The sequence below is a fragment of the Coregonus clupeaformis genome, chromosome 11 (genome assembly GCF_020615455.1).
Source record: "Coregonus clupeaformis isolate EN_2021a chromosome 11, ASM2061545v1, whole genome shotgun sequence".
Lineage (NCBI taxonomy): Eukaryota > Metazoa > Chordata > Actinopteri > Salmoniformes > Salmonidae > Coregonus > Coregonus clupeaformis.
In genome coordinates this window covers 14,033,496-14,056,226 of record NC_059202.1, presented here as the reverse complement: position 1 = coordinate 14,056,226, position 22,731 = coordinate 14,033,496, and the positions used below count along the sequence as shown (strand labels likewise).

General features: G+C 40.7%; 2 protein-coding genes across 4 annotated transcripts in view; one reads left to right on the top strand and one right to left on the bottom strand.

Moving 5' to 3' along the window:
• Positions 1-9,280: 9,280 nt before the first annotated feature.
• LOC121576610 (insulin gene enhancer protein ISL-2B) lies at positions 9,281-13,562 on the top strand. Of its 3 annotated transcripts, none has more exons than XM_041889875.1 (6): positions 9,281-9,414; positions 9,771-9,960; positions 10,462-10,676; positions 11,553-11,836; positions 12,352-12,519; positions 12,844-13,562. In XM_041889875.1, the coding sequence occupies exons 1-6, from the start codon at positions 9,357-9,359 to the stop codon at positions 12,958-12,960; spliced, it is 1,032 nt and encodes a 343-aa protein (XP_041745809.1). In that variant the 5' UTR covers positions 9,281-9,356; the 3' UTR covers positions 12,961-13,562. The 3 variants fall into 3 exon arrangements, with proteins under 3 accessions (XP_041745809.1, XP_041745808.1, XP_041745810.1); XM_041889874.1 differs by having other exon boundaries at positions 10,417-10,676; XM_041889876.1 differs by lacking the exon at positions 9,281-9,414 and having other exon boundaries at positions 9,873-9,955; positions 10,417-10,676.
• Positions 13,563-15,860: 2,298 nt separating this feature from the next.
• The window catches only part of LOC121576611 (S phase cyclin A-associated protein in the endoplasmic reticulum-like), a 117,832-nt gene continuing 110,961 nt past the window's right edge, over positions 15,861-22,731 (bottom strand). Inside the window, 2 exon segments of the mRNA XM_041889878.2 lie at positions 15,861-16,747; positions 17,716-17,764. Of these exon segments, the coding sequence (XP_041745812.2) occupies positions 16,644-16,747; positions 17,716-17,764 (153 nt within the window). The 3' untranslated portion in view covers positions 15,861-16,643.

Genomic DNA, 22,731 nt, shown 5'->3' with positions numbered 1-22,731 from the left:
ACACTGTTGCCACATGCCCATAAGCTTGACACCTGTAACAACGTAATGTATTCGGCACAAAAGCTCGTACAGGATAACTTATATATCCTAACATCACTTTGTCGGGCAAAGACTCAACATCAAAACTCAAAAGAACAGACAATGACTCTTCTGTTTCTCCATTCACGCCACTCTGTCTGCGTCGCACCAAACGACGAGCATCACAAACACCGGGAATCTTCCCCTTCAGTTGGTCAGCTTTCACATTTACCGCTATCCTAGTAAATCACTCCTTTCAATGGCGCCCTTTTCTTGAGAGCAAAACAATTCACATCTCTTGCCATTGGATGCAGTGATCAAAATATAGTGGCTACAGTGCCTTGCAAAAGTAATCATCCCACTTGGCGTTTTTCCTATTTTGTTGCATTAAAACTGTAATTTAAATTGATTTTTATTTGGATTTCATGTAATGGACATACACAAAATAGGCCAAATTGGTGAAGTGAAATGAAAAAAATAACTTGTTTCAAAAAATTGTAAAAAATAAATAACGGAAAAGTGGTGCGTGCATATGTATTCACCCCCTTTGCTATGAAGCCCCTAAATAAGATCTGGTGCAACCAATTACCTTCAGAAGTCACATAATTAGTTAAATAAAGTCCACCTGTGTGCAATCTAAGTGTCACATGATCTGTCACATGATCTCATTATATATACACCTGTTCTGAAAGGCCCCAGAGTCTGCAACACCACTAAGCAAGGGGCACCACCAAGCAAGTGGCACAATGAAGACCAAGGAGCTCTCAAACATGTCAGGGACAAAGTTGTGGAGAGGTTGTGGTCCTCTGTAGCTCAATTGGTAGAGCATGGCACTTGTAACACCCATACGTAAAAATGTATGCACACATGACTGTAAGTCGCTTTGGATAAAAGCATCTGCTAAATGGCATATTATTATATTATATTAAGTACAGATCAGGGTTGGGTTATAAAAAAATATACGAAACTTTGAACATCCCACGGAGCACCCTTAAATCCATTATTAAAAAATTGAAAGAATATGGCACCACAACAAACCTGCAAAGAGAGGGCCGCCCACCAAAACTCATGGACCAGCCAAGGAGGGCATTAATCAGAGAGGCAACAAAGAGACCAAAGATAACCCTGAAGAATCTGCAAAGCTCCACAGCGGAGATTGGAGTATCTGTCCATAGGACCACTTTAAGCCGTACCCTCCACATAACTGGGCTTTACGGAAGAGTGGCCAGAAAAAAGCCATTGCTTTAAGAAAAAAATAAAAGGCATGTGGGAGACTCCCAAAACATATGGAAGAAGGTACTCTGGTCAGATGAGACTAAAATTGAGCTTTTTGGCCATCAAGGAAAACGCTATGTCTGGCGCAAACCCATCACCCCGAGAACACCATCCCCACAGTGAAGCATGGTGGTGGCAGCATCATGCTGTGGGGGTGTTTTTCATCGGCTGGTCAGAATTGAAGGAATGATGGATGGCGCTAAATACAGGGAAATTCTTGAGGGAAACCTGTTTCAGTCTTCCAGAGATTTGAGACTGGGATGGAGGTTCACCTTCCAGCAGGACAATGACCCTAAGCATACTGCTAAAGCAACACTCGAGTGGTTTAAGGGGAAACATTTAAATGTCTTGGAATGGTCTAGTCAAAGCCCAGACCTCAATCCAATTGAGAATCTGTGGTATGACTTAAAGATTGCTGTACACCAGCAGAACCCATCCAACTTGAAGTCCCAGTGGCTAGATGTGCCAAGCTTATAGAGACATACCCCAAGAGACTTGCAGCTGTAATTGCTGCAAAAGGTGGCTCTACAAAGTATTGACTTTGGGGGGGTGAATAGTTATGCATGCTCAAGTTCAGTTTTTTTTGTCTTATTTCTTGTTTGTTTCACAATAAAACATATTTTGCATCTTCAAAGTGGTAGGTATGTTGTGTAAATCAAATGATACAAACCCCCCAAAAATCTATTTTAATTCCAGGTTTTAAGGTAACAAAATAGGAAAAATGCCAAGGGGGGTGAATACTTTCGCAAGCCACTGTAGTTCTGTCCTTGAGCTGTTCTTGTCTATTAATGTTCTGTATTATGTCATGTTTCATGTTTTGTGTGGACCCCAGGAAGAGTAGCTGCTGCTATTCCAACAGCTAATGGGGATCCTAATAAAATACCAAAAAAATGAGTTTAACACGGAGCACCTGCTCCCTCTGACTAGCAGAAACACCAACAATTATCACAAGACCACTTCTGGTTACCCTCACCGATTCCACAGCACCCAACTGTTTTCACCCACCCTGAAACCACAAATAGATCAGCCAAAAGGCAAGGGTCCACTTTTTCCAAAAACCTCACTCCTACTGTCACAGACTCATCTTTATGCTGACCCTCGGTGCAAGCCTCGGGCAGACCGTCAACTCAAAGGCACTCCTTAGATATAAAATTGTTTTTGACGAAAATGAAAACGTGTCAGTTTGTCACTTTCAGGTGGTTGTAGTAATACAATTTTCAACTTCTTAAGACATTTTCTCGAATCTAACAGCTAAGTAATCATCAGCGGTGTAAAGTACTTAAGTAAAAATACTTTAAAGTACTACTTGGGGGGGTATCTGTAGTTCAGGTAATATGTACATGTGGGTAGAGTTAAAGTGACTATGCATAAATAATAAACAGCGTAAAAAGATGGGGTGGGGGGGCAGTGCAAATAGTCTGGGTAGCAATGATTAGCTGTGCAGGAGTCTTATGACTTGGGGGTAGAAGCTGTTGAGAAGCAATTTGGACATAGACTTGGCGCTCTTGTACCGCTTGCCGTGCGGTAGCAGAGAAAACAGTCTATGACTAGGGTGGCTGGAGTCGGACAATTTTGAGGGCCTTCCTCTGACACCGCCTGGTATAGAGGTCCTGGATGGCAGGAAGCTTGGCCCTAGTGATGTACTGGGCCGTACGCACTACCCTCTGTAGCACCTTACGGTCGGATGCCGAGCAGTTCCCATACCAGGCGGTGATGCAACCAGTCAGGATGCTCTTGATGGTGCAGCTGTATAACTTTTTGAGGATCTGAGGACCCATGCCAAATCTTTTCAGTCTCCTGAGGGGGAAAGGCTTTGTCGTGCCCTCTTCACGACTGTCTTGGTGTGTTTGGACCATGATAGGTTGTTGGTGGTGTGGACACCAAGGAACTTGAAACTTTCGAACCCACTCCACTACAGCCCCGTCAATGTGAATGGGGGCATGTTCGGCCCTCCTTTTCCTGTAGTCCACGATCATCTCCTTTGTCTTGCTCACGTTGAGGGAGAGGTTGTTGTCCTGGCACCACACTGCCAGGTCTCTGACCTCCTCCCTATAGGCTGTCTCATCGTTGTCTGTGATCAGGCCTACCACTGTTGTGTCGTCAGCAAACGTAATGATGGTGTTGGAGTCGTGCTTGACCATGCAGTCGTGGGTGAACAGGAAGTACAGGAGGGGACTGAGCACGCACCCCTGAGGGGCCCCCATGTTGAGGATCAGCGTGGCAGATATGTTGTTGCCTACCCTTACCACCTGGGGGCGGCCCGTCAGGAAGTCCAGGATCCAGTTGCAGAGGGAGGCGTTTAGTCCCAGGGTCCAAAGCTTAGTGAAGAGCTTTGTGGGCACTATGGTGTTGAACGCTGAGCTGTAGTCAATGAACAGCATTCTCACATAGGTGTTCCTTTTGTCCAGGTGGGAAAGGGCAGTGTGGAGTGCGATTGAGATTGCATCATCTGTGGATCTGTTGGGGTGGTTTATGAATTGGAGTGGGTCTAGGGTTTCCGGGATGATGGTGTTGATGTGAGCCATGACCAGCCTTTCAAAGCACTTCATGTCTACCGACGTGAGTGCTATGGGGCGGTAGTCATTTAGGCAGATTACGTTCGCTTTCTTGGGCACAGGGACTATGGTGGTCTGCTTGAAACATGTAGGTATTACAGACTGGGTCAGGGAGAGGTTTAAAATGTCATTGAAGAGACTTGCCAGTTGGTCCGCGCATGCTTTGAGTGCACATCCTGGTAATCCGTCTGGCCCTGAAGCCTTGTGAATGTTGACCTGTTTAAAGGTCTTGCTCACATAGGCTACGGAGAGCGTGATCACACAGTCGTCCGGAACAGCTGGTGCTCTCATGCATGCTTCAGTGTTGCTTGCCTCAAAGTGAGCAGAAAAGGCATTTAGCCCGTCTATATAATAGGCAGCCTATGAAGACGTTTCATTTAAAAGTTTCAGGGTCAGGGACGGATGTCAAACATGAACATGTAATAAATAAAGATTTAGTAGCCATTCACAAAACAAAATGATGTTATCATAAACATTAGTCTAATTATGCAACTCCAAAATTGGTCCTGACTCTCTGTGGTCACTAAAGATCCCATGGCACTTATAATAATATAATATGCCATTTATTAGCAGACGCTTTTATCCAAAGCGACTTACAGTCATGCGTGCATACATTTTTACGTATGGGTGGTCCCGGGGATCGAACCCACTACCCTGGCGTTACAAGCGCCATGCTCTACCAATTGAGCTTCTTAGCAAAGAGCAATTTCTCAAGCAAGAATTTTGATAGGACTGGGAGTGGTCTGAGTGGGGAGGGGGAAACTGAAAACTAGCTGTTATTTGCAGAGAGATTTGAAAATCTCTTTCTTATTGGTCTTTGAACTCATTTACCGGTGATGTGGCCAAAACTCCATCCCACCAAAACAGATTGAAATTTCAGGCAGTCTTTTCAAACAGCTCTTACACTAAAATGGCATTATCATAATTTTCACAGTATTATTCCAACCTCATAATGTGGAAATACACTGCTCAAAAAAAGTAAGGGAACACTTAAACAACACAATGTAACTCCAAGTCAATCACACTTCTGTGAAATCAAACTGTCCACTTAGGAAGCAACACTGATTGACAATAAATTTCACATGCTGTTGTGCAAATGGAATAGACAACAGGTGGAAATTATAGGCAATTAGCAAGACACCCCCAATAAAGGAGTGGTTCTGCAGGTGGTGACCACAGACCACTTCTCAGTTCCTATGCTTCCTGGCTGATGTTTTGGTCACTTTTGAATGCTGGCGGTGCTTTCACTCTAGTGGTAGCATGAGACGGAGTCTACAACCCACACAAGTGGCTCAGGTAGTGCAGCTCATCCAGGATGGCACATCAATGCGAGCTGTGGCAAGAAGGTTTGCTGTGTCTGTCAGCGTAGTGTCCAGAGCATGGAGGCACTACCAGGAGACAGGCCAGTACATCAGGAGACGTGGAGGAGGCCGTAGGAGGGTAACAACCCAGCAGCAGGACTGCTACCTCCGCCTTTGTGCAAGGAGGAGCAGGAGGAGCACTGCCAGAGCCCTGCAAAATGACCTCCAGCAGGCCACAAATGTGCATGTCTCTGCTCAAACGGTCAGAAACAGACTCCATGAGGGTGGTATGAGGGCCCAATGTCCACAGGTGGGGGTCGTGCTTACAGCCCAACACCGTGCAGGCCGTTTGGCATTTGCCAGAGAGCACCAAGATTGGCAAATTCACCACTGGCGCCCTGTGCTCTTCACAGATGAAAGCAGGTTCACACTGAGCACGTGACAGACGTGACAGAGTCTGGAGTCGCCGTGGAGAACGTTCTGCTGCCTGCAACATCCTCCAGCATGACCGGTTTGGCGGTGGGTCAGTCATGGTGTGGGGTGGCATTTCTTTGGGGGGCCGCACAGACCTCCATGTGCTCGCCAGAGGTAGCCTGACTGCCATTAGGTACCGAGATGAGATCCTCAGACCCCTTGTGAGACCATATGCTGGTGCGGTTGGCCCTGGGTTCCTCCTAATGCAAGACAATGCTAGACCTCATGTGGCTTGAGTGTGTCAGCAGTTCCTGCAAGAGGAAGGCATTGATGCTATGGACTGGCCCGCCCATTCCCCAGACCTGAATCCAATTGAGCACATCTGGGACATCATGTCTCGCTCCATCCACCAACGCCACGTTGCACCACAGACTGTCCAGGAGTTGGCGGATGCTTTAGTCCAGGTCTGGGAGGAGATCCCTCAGGAGACCATCCGCCACCTCATCAGGAGCATGCCCAGGCGTTGTAGGGAGGTCATACAGGCACGTGGAGGCCACACACACTACTGAGCCTCATTTTGACTTGTTTTAAGGACATTACATCAAAGTTGGATCAGCCTGTAGTGTGGTTTTCCACTTTAATTTTGAGGGTGACTCCAAATCCAGACCTACATGGGTTGATACATTTGATTTCCATTGATAATTTTTGTGTGATTTTGTTGTCAGCACATTCAACTACGTAAAGAAAAAGGTATTTAATAAGATTATTTCATTCATTCAGATCTAGGATGTGTTATTTTAGTGTTCCCTTTATTTTTTTGAGCAGTGTATATATACACAACACAGGAAAATCACATTTTTGACTGCAATGGGCCAAAGGTGAGGTTCGATACAAGTTCACAGTTTGATTTTCAGGAAATGGTTGATGTTGCCACATGGTCTTTTGAATACAGACATCTTGAACAAATAAACCAATAATCTGATGACATATCATGCAGTTCTTTGGAATAATGTAATTATTTAGGGTGAGTATTGAAAATGTTCCGGAACACCTTACAGGATCATCCAATTGTTCTAACCCCCAACATGTTACTCTACTACACTATACAAAATAAAAAAGGAAGAAATATTAAACACAGGATGGATGACGTCTTCAAACACAAATTGTCCTGAGACCACATTTTTTCAGTCGATACTGGCAAATTGGGACACCTTGATTGGCAAAGTGGGACACTTAATTATTCATTGTAAAGAAGGAGAAATTAGAGAGGATATCAGTAATTTCAATATTTTAATGATAAACATAAATTATTCATACAAATGAAATCTATTAAAACATTCTTTAGGTATTTTTGTGGAACATTAACAATGATCATTTATTATTATTATTAATATTATCATACTTGATTATAATTATATGATGTATATGTAATTGTATAGTCAATAAATACAATAAAATGAAGATCTAGGCCTATCAGTGCAGCATTCTCAACACTACACTCTACTGGACATTTCGTGGAATGGAACCTGAAAGACCGCTCACCGCTCAATTTTAATGCCTTTTGTTATTGTCAACAGAGTCAAATACAGCAAAATAAAACAAAAATGGTCCTATACCTGTATGGTTATGAATATAGCTAGCTAGGGTTTTTAATGTTGGTGAGTTAATATCTTTCGAAGTAAAATGCAGCTATGCTAGCTTTCTCTAGCAAGCTAGCTGATATCAGATTTAAGGCTAGGGTTAAGTTTAGGAGTTAGGTTAAAGGGTTAAGGTTAGGGTTAGGGTAAGGGGAAGGGTTAGTTAAAAGGGTTAAGGTTAGGGGAAGGGTTAACTAAAAGGGTTAAGGTTAGGTTTAGGGGAAGGGGTATCTAACATGCTAAGTAGTTGCAAAGTAGCTAAAAAGTTGTTGAAGTATGTTGTTGAAAAGTTGCTAATTAGCTAAAGTTGTTGGTGATGAGATTTGTACTCGCAACCTTTGGGTTGCTAGATGTTCGCGCTATATGCCTACCCAGCCACCCTGACTAACCACCCTATTTTCGTTTTTGCCTTAAGTAACCATCTGTCTTATGTGACCATCCCAAACATAACATATCAGACTAATTTGAGTGTCCTGGATTTACGTTTACTATGCCACCTCTAGTTTATGAGACCAGGCTGCTGGAGACGGGTGTCCACAATGATGAAGTCATACCCATTGAACCCATTGTTTATCATCACATACTTCCTCATTAACACGCATGCATTAATTGTTGGTTATGTTAAAGATATCCATTACAAAGCTTAAATGGTGCACTTTGCTATGTGTCCCACTTTAACCAATACTCTATATCACATGCAAAACATTTCTGGATTTTCCATGTCAAAACGTGTCTTAAAACATACTGAAAAGGGTCAATCTTATCTAAAGATTTCGTGATTTATATATTCGGATAATACTAATCAAATTTGGATTTGGATTATACAATATTGCAGAATGGGAACATCTTGTTATTTTACTTATCCATTTACAAAACGAAATTCAGAGTAGTCTAATCAATCATGAAATGCGTGGCAATATAGCTTCTTCATTTATTATTTGGAGGGATTTTGTTAGATGTTTATAAATTGACTAAATAATAATATTGACTAAATAATTTGGCTGTTTTTAAAAACATAAACAACAAAATGGTCCTTTCTGCTCCAAAATGACCTTTCTGCTTCTTTTCCAGTAGAGGGCTCACTCATAGAACTCTCTAGTCTCTAGTCTAATCTTACTTTATGAAATCCAGGCTTTCAATATGATTTTGCAATGCATATTTTACGGTTTTGTATTGTCACCAGGAAAAATAAGAATGATAATAAAAAATATTAAAAATGAATAGGCCTGCATGATCATTATCATCACCGTAAAATTATCACAATCATAAGTGTAGAAGCATAATCATAACAATAAAATGTAACCTTCCACTCAACATGTGTGAAAATCTTTTTAAGAAAATAAAACCGTTTTTAGTATTTAGACTTTTTGTCTTGCGTCTTTCTTATCATTCATTATATGATGCAACACATTTCCTTGAAAATTACAAAACTCCATTTCGAATTTATTTAAATTACCTTTAGACATTTTCTTCCACTTCCATGCTTTTAAAACAAAAAAGTAAACGCTGGCTTGGACACACAAAAAAACCGATGGACGGGGTCTATGTTGATCTAGTAAGCAGGCCTACAGCGATTCTCAACTGGTGGGTCGTGAATTTAAACGACTAAAAGCAGGTAGAAAGTGTGTAGAAATTATAATTAACCTATGTTTTTTTATAATTTAACCTCTGAACTATTTTTCTTCAATCACAGTAGGTTCAATATAGATAGTGTTATTAGCAGCGCTATTTAGCGGATTTTGTAGATTTTTTGGTCTCAAACCAGAGTTTAACATTCTTCATCAAGAATATGGGCAAAATGGAATTATTGACAATTAAAAGTTGGGACTGTTGTTCCCTTACCATATAATTGGTACATTTACTATTAATATAGTATTAAAAATCGTTTTCCAGCTATTTCGGTCCGGAGGCAAAAACCAGTTGAGAACCACTGATCTAGTAGACTATTGTTTCATAGTCAAGGCCTTTGCATAGTTTACCCCCTCCCCAAACGCACAGAGGTCCAGGTTTACATGTGACGTCACTCTGCGCGTGGGACATTGCTCTTCTCTTCCCACCTCTCACTCGAGGAATAGAAGTTAGCAGTCAGCCAGGGACGGGATCCGGCAGTCTTCCACTCAATTTCTTGATCTATCGGCCTACACTATCCCTCCTGTATGGTGGATATTATATTAAATTCTTCTTTCTTGGGTGATATGGGGGATCATTCCAAAAGTAAGTAAACATTTGTGTCACTTTTTTTTTTTTTACTTTGACCAAGACACATTTAAGATGTATTTGATCGTTAACAATATTGGCTATTATTGGAACATTTCACGATTTTTTTTGTGCCAATGGTCAATTTTGATAACAAAAGTGGTGATGTGAATACATTTTAGGTCTAAGGTCAGTTATACGCGTATATGGCTACGGCCCTTCATTCTGGAAATGACAAGGATAACAAAACAGGACACGACACGGGTGCATGCTGCAGAGTGGACACTGGACGAACATAAGGGGATTTAGCGAGTATGTCTGGTGATTACATTGGTATACGTGGTGGTAGCATTAATATACTGTGCATTCGACAGAGAAGTCTGGAATCGCAATGTGTGTGGGCTGTGGGAGTCAGATCCACGACCAGTACATTCTGCGGGTCGCCCCGGACCTGGAGTGGCATGCTGCGTGTCTGAAGTGCTCGGAATGCAGTCAGTACCTGGATGAGACGTGCACTTGCTTCGTCCGAGATGGCAAAACATACTGCAAAAGAGATTATGTAAGGTAGGAGTTGACTAACTTTCCTCACTAACGTGATTTCAGAGCTTTGGAATTTCCAAAGGCCCCAATTGTGGAAAAAAAATGTAGCTAGGCCTACTGAAGTGGAAATGTATGAGAAATTGTTCAAACTGCTTGTTGACACTAAACATTATCCATATGAGAGAGAATAGCATAGCCTAGTCAACGTTTCTGGTTTATTTGGTAAATATAAAATAAATAAGGTTGACATGTGTCGTAGGCTATTAGTCTCCTATATCCTAAATTGCATATTTTTGTTATGATTTGAGCATACTGTTTTATGCTTGGAAAGAACGGTGTGAATTCCCAAACTATTTCGATTATTTTTTGTTGCTGATGTCTATCCTTGAAATACATTTGAGCCAAGATGCTTGTAGCCATTCCTGCTCTAGGCCCATGCATTATAACGTATTGAGACCAATGTTCCTATGTCCTTTTCAGATTATTTGGGATTAAATGTGCAAAATGTAACATTGGCTTCTGCAGCAGCGATCTGGTGATGAGAGCTCGTGACAACGTTTACCACATGGAGTGTTTTAGGTGCTCGGTGTGCAGCAGGCATCTCGTGCCGGGGGATGAGTTCTCTCTGCGGGACGAGGAGCTGCTGTGTCGGTCTGATCACGGTTTACTGATGGAACGGGCCTCAGCGGGAAGCCCCATTAGTCCGGGAAATATTCACTCCAGGTCTTTTCATATTGCAGGTCAGTGAACGAATAATGGTGGTAATAATAATAGCGAGAGTATAATATTAATAACAACGTTAATAAGAACGAAAGGATATATCATAATAATAATTGTAAAATAATAATACAAATAAATTCAATAACAGTTATTATTATTATACTTGTCTGCAAAATGTTCCTTTCACTGAGCAAGTGCGCAGACTTTTAAGCCTATAGGTTTATTACATTACTTTCATTGGTAGACTAAACATAAATTAAAGCATATTGGGTGTTGTTTGTATCTATTAAGTTGTTAAAGTTATTAGACTAAAATGTATGTAAATTCGTTTATTTTGAAAACAATAAGGTAACATTTTGGCTGTGTAAAGGGGGTATGCTGCAATGGTCGATATATTTTTGTTAATTCACATACTGAAAGTTTAGAGTTTGTAGGTGTGAAGTTAGAAAAAAGACCTCGATCGAAATATAATTCTACAACAGAAAATAAATGAATGTTTTGTGGGACGCATTTTAAATTGTATTTGTAATTCACAAAATGTTTTTGAGTTAGTATTTGAAGGGATATATTGTATAGCCTGTTTAATGAAAGTTGACCAAAGAATGTTATAAATTATCACTAAATTATATGATTAGACTACCACTATTATCATCGTTATTATTTTTGGTTGAGGACCTCTTCACTGAGGAATGTGGATGTTTTTTATAATTGTTTTTTCCTTTTTTTGTGTGAGTTTCCTATGCTCCTGCCTTGATTGTGTAATTGCTAGGGAGAAGTAGGGAGAATAAGTGTATCTATCATCAGTCATGTTTGCTTTTCGTTGCATTTCAAAATTTGGCTCAGTCAGTGGAAATTCAATTTTCAAAGATATTTCCTTTTGAATATTTGTCCCACAGATCCTGTGTCAGTTCGACAGCCTCCTCATCGGAACCATGTCCACAAGCAGTCAGAGAAAACCACTCGGGTGCGAACAGTATTGAACGAGAAGCAGCTCCATACCCTTCGGACCTGTTACAATGCCAACCCAAGACCAGACGCACTTATGAAAGAGCAATTGGTAGAGATGACCGGTCTTAGCCCAAGGGTCATCAGAGTTTGGTTTCAGAACAAACGTTGTAAAGACAAGAAGAGAACTATATTCATGAAGCAACTTCAACAACAGCATCACATCGATAAAATTGTAAGTTCATTTAGACATTCCAATGCAACAGAAACATTTTGGTCTACTAAAAATAAAGGTGTAATTTAATTGGGCGTGCCAAAAAATGTAATGCAAATACATGGTTGGGCATAGCCTACGTGAGGATTATATCTACAAACATTCAACTTTATAATGAGCCGCTGATTTGTAATAATGAACACATCAGAACATTATCCATAGTGGCCAACCATCATTGTATAGTTTCATCTATGTAAGTTTCCTATGCCGGGTTTCGACCATATGGAGACCCATGTCTCTGTAGATGTGCATGATTTCTAGAGATGATTTAATAGCAAGCTTTGTAAAATATTGTAATTAAGTGGATGGGATACGGATTGTTTGAACCTTTCAAGAAAAAGTAAGTTATTGTTATTTATTATGAGAAAATTTAGGATATCTTAATAAACCCATATGAACTGTTTCATGCACTTTGAATGTTGAGAAAACCAGATGGATGGTGGTGAGATGTTTGTTGTGATACATTTTCTCTGTAGAATCTTCAGGGGCTGACGGGTACGCCTATGGTGGCAGGCAGTCCAATTCGACACGACAACACGGTCCAAGGGAACCCAGTAGAGGTGCAGACCTACCAGCCCCCCTGGAAGGCCCTGAGCGAGTTCGCCTTGCAGAGTGACCTGGACCAGCCCGCCTTCCAGCAGTTGGTAGGCACACACACACACACACACAAGAGCATTTTGCAATAAATGTATGTTTAATAAAACACCATCCACTCGATCACTGAATGACCAATCTCAATTCAGATTAGAGCCTGCGGCTTTATTCAAAGAGTTTCTAAATTAAATTAATGCTTTTCAGCCTCAAATTCGAACGCTGATCGATTTATATGAATACAAATATTAATGTTGGCCTAATCTCTGCATTGTACTTAATCGAATCATAAGGGTCAATATTAATATGCAATAAGCAATTTTTTTGCATAATTGGGAGGAAAAAACGCAAATTAAAAACACCCGTTTCCATCGCAGGTGTCTTTTTCTGAATCGGGCTCCATGGGTAACTCCTCCGGCAGTGATGTGACCTCCTTGTCGTCGCAGTTGCCGGACACCCCGAACAGCATGGTACCAAGTCCGGTGGACACGTGAAACCAGCCCAACAGTGACGCTTCGAACCCCAGCATGGTCCCGCGTGCCCTGCATGAGAACTGGCCAGTTCACAGCTTTAAGAGGAAAAGGATTTCATCTTATTTAAAGATAAATAACGCTGGATTTGTCTATGAGGATGCACCATTTGCTCACGGATGGACCTGTCTGCATTGTTCAGGATCGGATTAATTTTAAATGACCAGCCAGTGACAGCCAAGGGCTATAACTAAAGCAGAGGCTGAGCCTCGGATCTTACCTACATGGTTGGACATAGCCTACGTGAGGATTATATCTACAAACATTCAACTTTATAATGAGCCGCTGATTTGTAATAATGAACATATCAGAACATTATCCATAGTGGCCAACCATCATTGTATAGTTTCATCTATGTAAGTTTCCTATGCCGGGTTTCGACCATATGGAGACCCATGTCTCTGTAGATGTGCATGATTTCTAGAGATGATTTAATATCAAGCCTTGTAAAATATTGTAATTAAGTGGATGGGATACGGATTGTTTGAACCTTTCAAGAAAAAGTAAGTTATTGTTATTTATTATGAGAAAATGTAGGATATCTTAATAAACCCATATGAACTGTTTCATGTCTAACGAACTCTGCATGTGAAATCTCATATGTGCAGTAATTCAATCAAATATTAACTGAAATTTATGAAACAGCTATTTCATGGTGGTTTTGCCATAAGCCTATGGGCCTAATCTAAACTATGTAGCCAGGCTGAAAAACGTTTGAGATTTATAATAGGCCTATGGAATCTCAAATGAATGTCGAACCATCCAAAATAAATCACTGTTTGATGTCAGTTTAGACCACAATCTTTCAGAAAAATCGCTTTAGTCATTAGAGAAACCCAATTTGATGTAGGCTATCATTTTAATGGCATATTCAAAAATCGTAATGCAACAGCATCATAGCTGGTCAAATGCAAGCATATCCACATTGAGGCCTGTTTGTTAATTACAATTGAGGACACCATATTGTTTATTTAATTGTCCTCCATATATGGATTTGCGATGTGATCATTCCAGTTTCACTTGTAAAGTCACAAGTCTAGACAGAGGACAGGGCTCGGCGGCTCCTTATCTACGCTTGGCATCACCTACAAACGATACATTGAATGGAACCACAACAAACCCACCTCTCTCTGTCGCTGGAGTCCGTGCTGAAGGGGACTACCACCCTGCGAACGCATTCTGGCATGTCTTGGGTTTATTTTCATTCCAGGCGAAATCCTGGATAGCCTCTGGACAAGGAGTGCAGGTCAAGATACTAATGACATACTAGACCTCAACAATTTGTTGTCGAGGATGAACATTCTGATCAGAGGATGCAATAGCATTCTAACCTCTTAATCACGATATGAAACATGATCAGTCTTTCAGCATAGCACATAGTAGTCCTAGCTAGGCCTCTATATGTGACTTCTGGCATCAAATCAAAACGCCATTAGGCCTATCGTGCCATACATAGCCTTTTATGTAAATAATTGTAGCTATGCAACAGTAGCCTACAAATTCTGCCCTTATAGTCCACCAAATTTGTCCTCTGGAAATATTTCATAATAGTGGTTAAAAGGCATTTTAGAAACAAAGCACAGATTTGAGATACAGGCCTAATCAAATTATTTCCCCCTTAAACATAATATATACACATTAATATTCACTTGATAAATGTTTTGCATATAAAGGAAGGCAATGTCTAGAATATACGTTTTAATAACTTTCAGTAGAACACAGAAAATAACAGCATCCATAAACCTCAAACTTAGGAATAGCTTTATCCATTATCCATTAGCCTTGCTATAGGCCTAGGTAGACTATGTAGTTAGTTGTATTGTTGCATATTTCTGTCATTAACTTTAAACAACTTATATTCATTCATCCATAAAGCCATTTAAGAGGGGGGTTGCAAGACAACTGGCAAATAAATAGAGTGCATAATGCCCATTTGGCTATTGGCACGTCAGATCACGGTTTTACAGTTGTATCTAATTTCAATTTTATCACATAATTATATAGTTTGGAAATCTACATTTCACAATAAGCCACTTAGCTGTATCTGATAGACATCATTAGCCCATACAACAGCATTCCTTAATCCCCTGTTGCACCCTGAGTGGCAGAATGAGAATAGATGCTGTAATTTCCTCCTGAGGCATTTCAGGACTTCACCCAACCGATAACAAATGATTGGAATCTAATGGACACATTTCCCATATTAATGTCATCAGTTGTCATAAACCTGACCTCAAAGCATTTAAGATGTATAAATAATTAGGCTACTCTACAGTTTGGGGTAGGGGTAGGCTATACTATTTCAGGGAAATAATAGACCTAGGCTACTTTTCAAGCAGCAGGCCCTTGTAGAGCTGCAGTATGCAAAGTGCATGAGAAATGTTTGAGTCTTATGCATTTACTATCCCTTAATATGAGAGACCTTTTCAGTTGATATTAAAGTGGAAGAGACACTTGGCATGTAAGAAGGGCTCAACAGCAGATACAATGAACACTTGGGAATATTGTGAGAATATACCCAGCCCTGTATAGGTTTACATACAGAAAAAAATGATTAAATCCTGCATTCATTTCTAGGAGATATCTTTCAAAAAATATCCACTGACTGGGCCTGCAGAACTGAGTCTGGTATAGAGAAGGACCAGCCATTTTGTATTAACCCAGCTCCTCACACCACCTGGGATACTAATGACTATTACAAATGTTACAGTGCTGTACAGGCAGAAAAGTACACAGGCAGAGAGGCTACTGTCCGTACTTCTAATTAATTGTCACTTGACGATCAGTAGATGTAGGGGAAATCACTGAGACTTGAATGAGTGAGCTGCACAGTCTCTAGATAAAAAGAACTGGAGTACAATGAATGATGCATAATAATAAATCATTTATATAAATGGGATAAAAACGTAAATTATTCAATAAATTATAATATTTTGTAAGTTCTTCACAACATAAAGGCAAGAACAAGGGAAACATGTGTACATGAAATCAGGACAGCTCCTACTAGAGCAAATCTAAATGTACAGCATAAACACATACAGGCTATGTAACTTACATATTGATGTACAAAACTGCCCAACGCCTGTAAAATAACTATAGGGAAAAAACATTCTGATCAGGTCATTCACATCTTAACTGTATATGAAAATATTAAAAGAATTAACAGGAAGTACACAGTATTATTGATGAACATGTTAAGTAAATGAACCATTATGAGAGTGCTTTTGATTATCTCTGCTCTTTTCTGTTACATTGTCATTCTATCCCCAATAGAAACATAATACAAAAGCAAATGACTAGGTTGGACAAGGAACATAATTATTGTGTGTGACTCACAGAAGAATACACAAGATGCTCACTTCCAACTCAAACTTTCGTGCAAATCTCCCATGGACATCGATGGATGACTTCCACAAACATTTGAGTTAGACATGCGCATCTCAAGTTAGGATTCAGCCCTTGACCTCTAGGATTTCAAGAGTTTTGGCAAGGCTAAGAGACTGCATTTCTAAAGAATAAGGCCATATGCGGACCTTAAATCTAAATGGGAAAGTATGTAGTGTAGAATGGAGGGTGAAGTGTCTGGTTCTATTTTGTAGTGTTTTTCATGTGTATGTGTGTGTTAGAGGTCAGCATGCAACTCTGAATTAGTCCTCCTGCTTCTTGAGGAAGAACTGCAGTGCTGAGTCCCATTGGTCTCTGGGAAAGCGGTTGGACAGCTCACAGTAATCCAGTGGCTGAGAGACTTTGTCTGCATGGTGACAAATCATAGGACATTTTTTTTGTCTGAGCAAGATGTCTCAGGATTATACACTAATATTTAAGAATTACAATTGTCAGTTGACCAAAATAATTTATGTGCAGTACCAGTCAAAATTTTGGACACACCTACTCATTCCAGGGTTTTTCTTTATTTTTTTTATTATTTTCTACATTGTAGAATAATAGTGAAGACATCAAAACTATGAAATAACACATATGGAATCATGTAGTAACCAAAAAAGTGTTAAACAAATCAACATATATTTGATATTTGAGATTGTTCAAAGTAGCCACCATTTGCCTTGATGACAGCTTTGCACACTCTTGGCATTCTCTCAACCAGCTTCATGAGGAATGCTTTTCCAACAGTCTTGAAGGAGTTCCCACATATGCTGAGCACTTGTTGGCTGCTTTTCCTTCACTCTGCGGTCCAACTCATCCCAAATCATCTCAATTGGGTTGAGGTTGGGTGATTGTGGAAGCCAGGTCATCTAATGCAGCACTCCATCACTCTCCTTCTTGGTCAAATAGCCCTTACACAGCCTGGAGGTGTGTTTTGGGTCATTGTCCTGTTGAAGAATCTCAAATATAAAATATTTGGATTTGTTTAACACTTTTTTGGATACTACATGATTCCATATGTGTTATTTCATAGTTAGATGTCTTCACTATTATTCTACAATGTAGGAAATAGTAAAAAAAATAAAAAATAAAATAAAGTAAAAATAAAGAAAAACCCTTGAATGAGTAGGTGTCCAAACTTTTGACTGGTACTGTATATTCATATTTTTCAATTGAAAATACTGTTCTGTCACCTTTCTTAATAATTGGTAAATAAATTAATACATTTTAATGCAAATCCATCATTAACATTTGTTAAGAAAAATATGGTCCAGAATACAAATTATTTTCAGTTTTCAATATAAAAAGTGAAAAATGGCATTGAAGAATACCTACCTCCTTGATGCATTCTGTTGTCTGGATGGTTCTTACTTGAGGCACCGTCCTGGAGGAAATAAAATAGGAATATGTCAGAGTGATCCACAGTATTAAGACAGGAGTAGGGGAGAGGCCAGACACCATTGTTCAACAGCTGTGAAGAAATGGAACTGTGCGTGGAACATTTTATCCACCATATCTAAGCAAACCATAACTCATCATGCTTGAAGCTAACCAAACTAAAAAGGTACTAACAGATAACTTGAACATAAACTTTTGCGTACATTTTGCAATGATTTCATGATGCCGGATTTGATCGTGACAACGGTGTGTTTTGAACATCCTAAAGAACTCTGTTTGCAGTCCCTGCATGTCTCCCTGTTCTGGTTAACACACACATTAAGGATATGGTTCCGATTGAAATTATTAGTATATTGTGACATCTTTACAAGCTTTAAAGGGATAGTTCACTCAAAGTATAAAATGACACATTGGTTTCCTTACCCTGTAAGCAGTCTATGTACATAGTATGATAGCAATCCATGCTTTGGTTTAGTTTCCCTAGCAGTGGCTGGCACCGTTTCCAAATGCTAACGTTTTAGCCTTTGTGGCACAAATCCCATTCAAGTCATGGGACCAATATTATACTGAACAAAAATATAAACGCAACATGGAAAGTGTTGGTCCCATGTTTCATGAGCTGAAATAAAAGATCCCAGAAATATTCCATACCCATAAAAAGCTTACTTTAAAAAAAAGATGCAAAAATTTAATTACATCCCTGTTAGTGAGCATTTCTCCTCTGCCAAGATAATCCAACCACCTGACAGGTGTGGCATATCAAGAAGCTGATTAAACAGCATGATCATTACACAGGTGCACCTTGTGCTGGGGACAAAGGCCACTAAAATGTGCAGTTTTGTTACACAACACAATGCCACAAATGTCACAAGTTGATGGAGCGTGCAATTGGCATGCTGACTGCAGGAATGTTCACCAGAGCTGTTGCCAGAGAATTTAATGTTAATTTCTCTACGTTGTTAATTTCTCACGTTGTTTTAGAGAATTTGGCAGCATGTCCAACTGGCCTTAGAACCGCAGATGACGTGTAACCACACTAACCAAGGACTTCAACATCCGGCTTCTTCACCTGCGGGATTGTCTGAGACCAGCCACCCAGACAGCTGATGAAACTGTGGGTTTGCACAACCGAATAATTTCTGCACAAACTGTCAAAAACTGTCTCAGGGAAGCTCATCTGCGTGCTCATCATCCTCACCAGGGTCTTGACCTGACTGCAGTTTGGCGTCGTAACCGACTTCAGTAAGCAAATGCTCACCTTCAATGTCCACTGGCATGCTGGAGAGTGTGCTCTTCACGGATGAATCCCAGTTTCAACTATACCGGGCAGATGGCAGACAGCATGTATGGCGTTGTGTGGGCAAGCAGTTTGCTGATGTCAACGTTGTGAACAGAGTGCCCCATGGTGGTGGTGGGGTTATGGTATGGGCAGGCATAAGCTAAGGACAATGAACACATTTGCATTTTATCGATGGCAATTTGAATGCACAGAGATACCGTGACGAGATCCTGAGGCCCATTGTCGTGCCATTCATCCGCCGCCATCACCTCATGTTTTCGCATGATAACGCACAGCCCCATGTCGCAAGGATTTGTACACAATTCCTGGAAGCTGAACATTTCCCAGTTCTTCCATGGACTGCATACTCACCAGACATGTCACCCATTGAGCATGTTTGGGATCCTCTGGATCAACGAGTACGAGAGCGTGTTCCAGTTTCCGCCAATATTCAGCAAATCCGCACAGCCATTGAAGAGGAGTGGGACAACATTTCACAGGCCACTATGAACAGCCTGATCAACTCTATGCGAAGGAGATGTGTCGCGCTGCATGAGGCAAATGGTGGTCACACCAGAAACTGACTGGTTTTCTGATCCACAACCCTACCTTTTTTTCAAGGTATCTGTGACCAACAGATGCATATCTGTATTCCCAGTCATGTGAAATCCATAGATTAGGGCATTAATTTATTTAAACTGACTGATTCCTTATATGAACTGTAACTCAGTAAAATCTTTTAAATTGTTGCATGTTCCGTTTATATTTTTGTTCAGTGTAGCATTTTTCGCTCATCATGTTCAAATCATCCATAAGTGACTTTGGTGAGCTTCACAATCAATTTTAGGTACTGTACTTCTGAATGATTTGGACATGATGCGCAAAAAATGCCAATATCGGTCCCATGACTTAAATGGGATGTGTGCCACAAATGCTATAACGTTAGCATTTAGAAACAATGCCAGGGAAACTAAACCAAAGCATGGATTGCGGACATACCTTGTCCATAGACTGCTTACAGGTTAAGAAAACAAAATGTAATTTTGTAATTTGGGTGAACTATCCCTTTAATACTATTACAATTGCAAAAGCACTAGCAAAACACGTTTTTGCTTAATCTCAGGTTAATTCTATAATAAATAATGACACAGGGAAAAAGGAATCTATAGATAGATCTTCCCACTGTTTGGCTGAAATGGCAATAGCCTGTCCCTCTATAGTGCGAGCTAATCTTAATGTAAATAATGGTGGTAGCTGGGCGGTGAGAGGCGATGTTGTCAGAGAAGATGAAGGAGACAGCCTGTTTACTGGAGGCTAAAACACTGGCAGGTAAATCCACTGAGGAAGCCATGCATCTGTGTAGCTGCTAAATATTCACCAGAAGGAGACAGACACATTAAAAGGTCCAATGCAGCCGTTTTGATCTCAATATGAAATCATTTCTGGGTAACAAATAAGTACCTTACTGTGATTGTTTTTAAATTAAAATGGTTAATAAGTAACTAAAATAGCTTCTTAGCTCAGAGCAATTTATCATACAAGGATGTTGCTAGGACTGTCTGGGAGTGGTCTGAATGGGGAGGGGAAAACTGAAAACTAGCAGTTATTGGCAGAGGTGTTTGGAACTCTTTGTTATTGGTCTATTAACTAATTTACCACCTGGGGATGTCACCAGGCAGGCCAAATTCCATCCCACCAAAACAGGCTGAAATTTCAGGCGGTCTTTTCAAGCAGCCCTTACACTAAAAGGGCATTATCATAATTTTCACAGTATTAAACACAGAGTATACCAAACATTAAGAACACCTTCCTAGTATTGAGTTGACCCCTTCCCCCCTTTCCCTCAGAACAGCCTCAATTCGTCGGGGCATGAACACTACAAGGTGTCGAAAGCATTCCACAGGTATACTGGCCCATGTTGACTCCAATGCTTGACATCAACAAGGCATCATAGCTTTCACTTGGTCAGTCTGTGTCACGGAAAGAGCAGGTGTTCTTAATGTTTTGTATACTCAGTGTATACAGTGCATTCAGAAAAAGTTCAGACCCCTTGACCTTCTCCACATTTTGTTACGTTACAGCCTTATTCTAAAATGGATTAAATTGTTTTTCCCCCCTCATCAATCTACACACAATACCCCATAATGACTAAGCAAAAACAGGTTTTTAGTAATTTCTGCAAATTTATAAAAAAATGAAAAACTGAAATATCACATTGACATAAGTATTCAGACCCTTTACTCAGTACTTTGTTGAAGCACCTTTGGCAGCGATTACAGCCTTGAGTCTTCTTGGGTATGACGCTACAAACTTGGCACAGCAGTATTTGGGGAGTTTCTCCCATTCTTCTCTGCAGATCCTCTCAAGCTCTGTCAGGTTGGATGGGGAGCGTTGCTGCACAGCTATTTTCAGGTCTCTCCAGAGATGTTAGATCGAGTTCAAGTCCGGCCTCTGACTGGGCCACACAAGGACATTCAGAGACTTCTCCCGAAGCCACTCCTGCGTTGTCTTGGCTGTGTACTTAGGGTCGCTGTCCTGTTGGAAGGTGAACCTTGGCCCCAGTCTGAGGTCCTGAGCGCGTTGGAGCAGGTTTTCATCAAGGATCTCTCTGTACTTTGCTCCATTAATCTTTGCCTCGATCCTGACTAATCTCCCAGTCCCTGCTGCTGAAAAACACCCCCACAACATGATGCTGCCACCACCATGCTTCACCGTAGGGATGGTGCCAGGTTTCCTCCAGACGTGACGCTTGGCATTCAGGCCAAAGAGTTCAATCTTGGTTTCATCAGACCAGAGAATCTTGTTTCTCATTGTCTGAGAGTCTTTAGGTGCCTTTTGGCAAGCTCCAAGCGGGCTGTCATGTGCCTTTTGCTGAGGAGTGGCTTCCGTCTGGCCAATTTACCATAAAGGCCTGATTGGTGGAGTGCTGCAGAGATGGTTGTCCTTCTGGAAGGTCCTCCCATCTCCACAGAGGAACTCTGGAGCTCTGTCAGAGTTACCATCGGGTTCTTGTTCACCTCCCTGACCAAGGCCCTTCTCCCCTGATTGCTCAGTTTGGCCGGGCGGCCAGCTCTAGGAAGAGTCTTGGTGGTTCCAAACTTCTTCCATTTAAGAATGATGGAGGCCACTGTGTTCTTGGGGACCTTCAATGCTGCAGAAATGTTTTGGTACCCTTCCCCAGATCTGTGCCTCGACACAAATGTGAAATACATTTAATAAATATTTTTCTCCAAAACATCTTATGAGTTAAATTTAACTGAAGTTCATTTTTAAGTTCACCCGAGCGATTAGGAACACTTAAGTGGTAAAGCCATGACTTCCTGTTTCACTGGGATATACATATGAGGTGACACACAGGCCAAGTTCCCATAGTCATCCATCACTATGGGAAAGACCAGAGAAAACAGTAATGATGTGCGACAAAAGGTTGTTGAGCTGCACAAATCCGGAAATGGCTATAAGAAAATAGCTCATTTCCACTATCAGGGCAATAATTAAGAAGTTTAAAGTAACTGGAGATGTTAACAATCGGCCTGGAAGAGGACGTGTGTCTATATTGACCCCACGCACAGTGAGGAGGATGGTTTGAGTGGCCAAAATAATCTCCAAGGATTTTGCAGATTAGTTTGGTTTTGGGATCAAAAAGTCTAAAAAAACTACGATCAGACTCCACC

What these genes read in the sequence shown, in the direction of transcription:
- LOC121576610 (XM_041889874.1), top strand. Translation starts at nt 9,357, where the DNA reads ATGGTGGATATTATATTAAATTCTTCTTTCTTGGGTGATATGGGGGAT. An exon ending in TGCAAAAGAGATTATGTAAG is followed by an intron (nt 9,961 to 10,416) that starts GTAGGAGTTGAC and finishes TGTCCTTTTCAG; the next exon opens with ATTATTTGGGATTAAATGTG. An exon ending in CAGGTCTTTTCATATTGCAG is followed by an intron (nt 10,677 to 11,552) that starts GTCAGTGAACGA and finishes TTTGTCCCACAG; the next exon opens with ATCCTGTGTCAGTTCGACAG.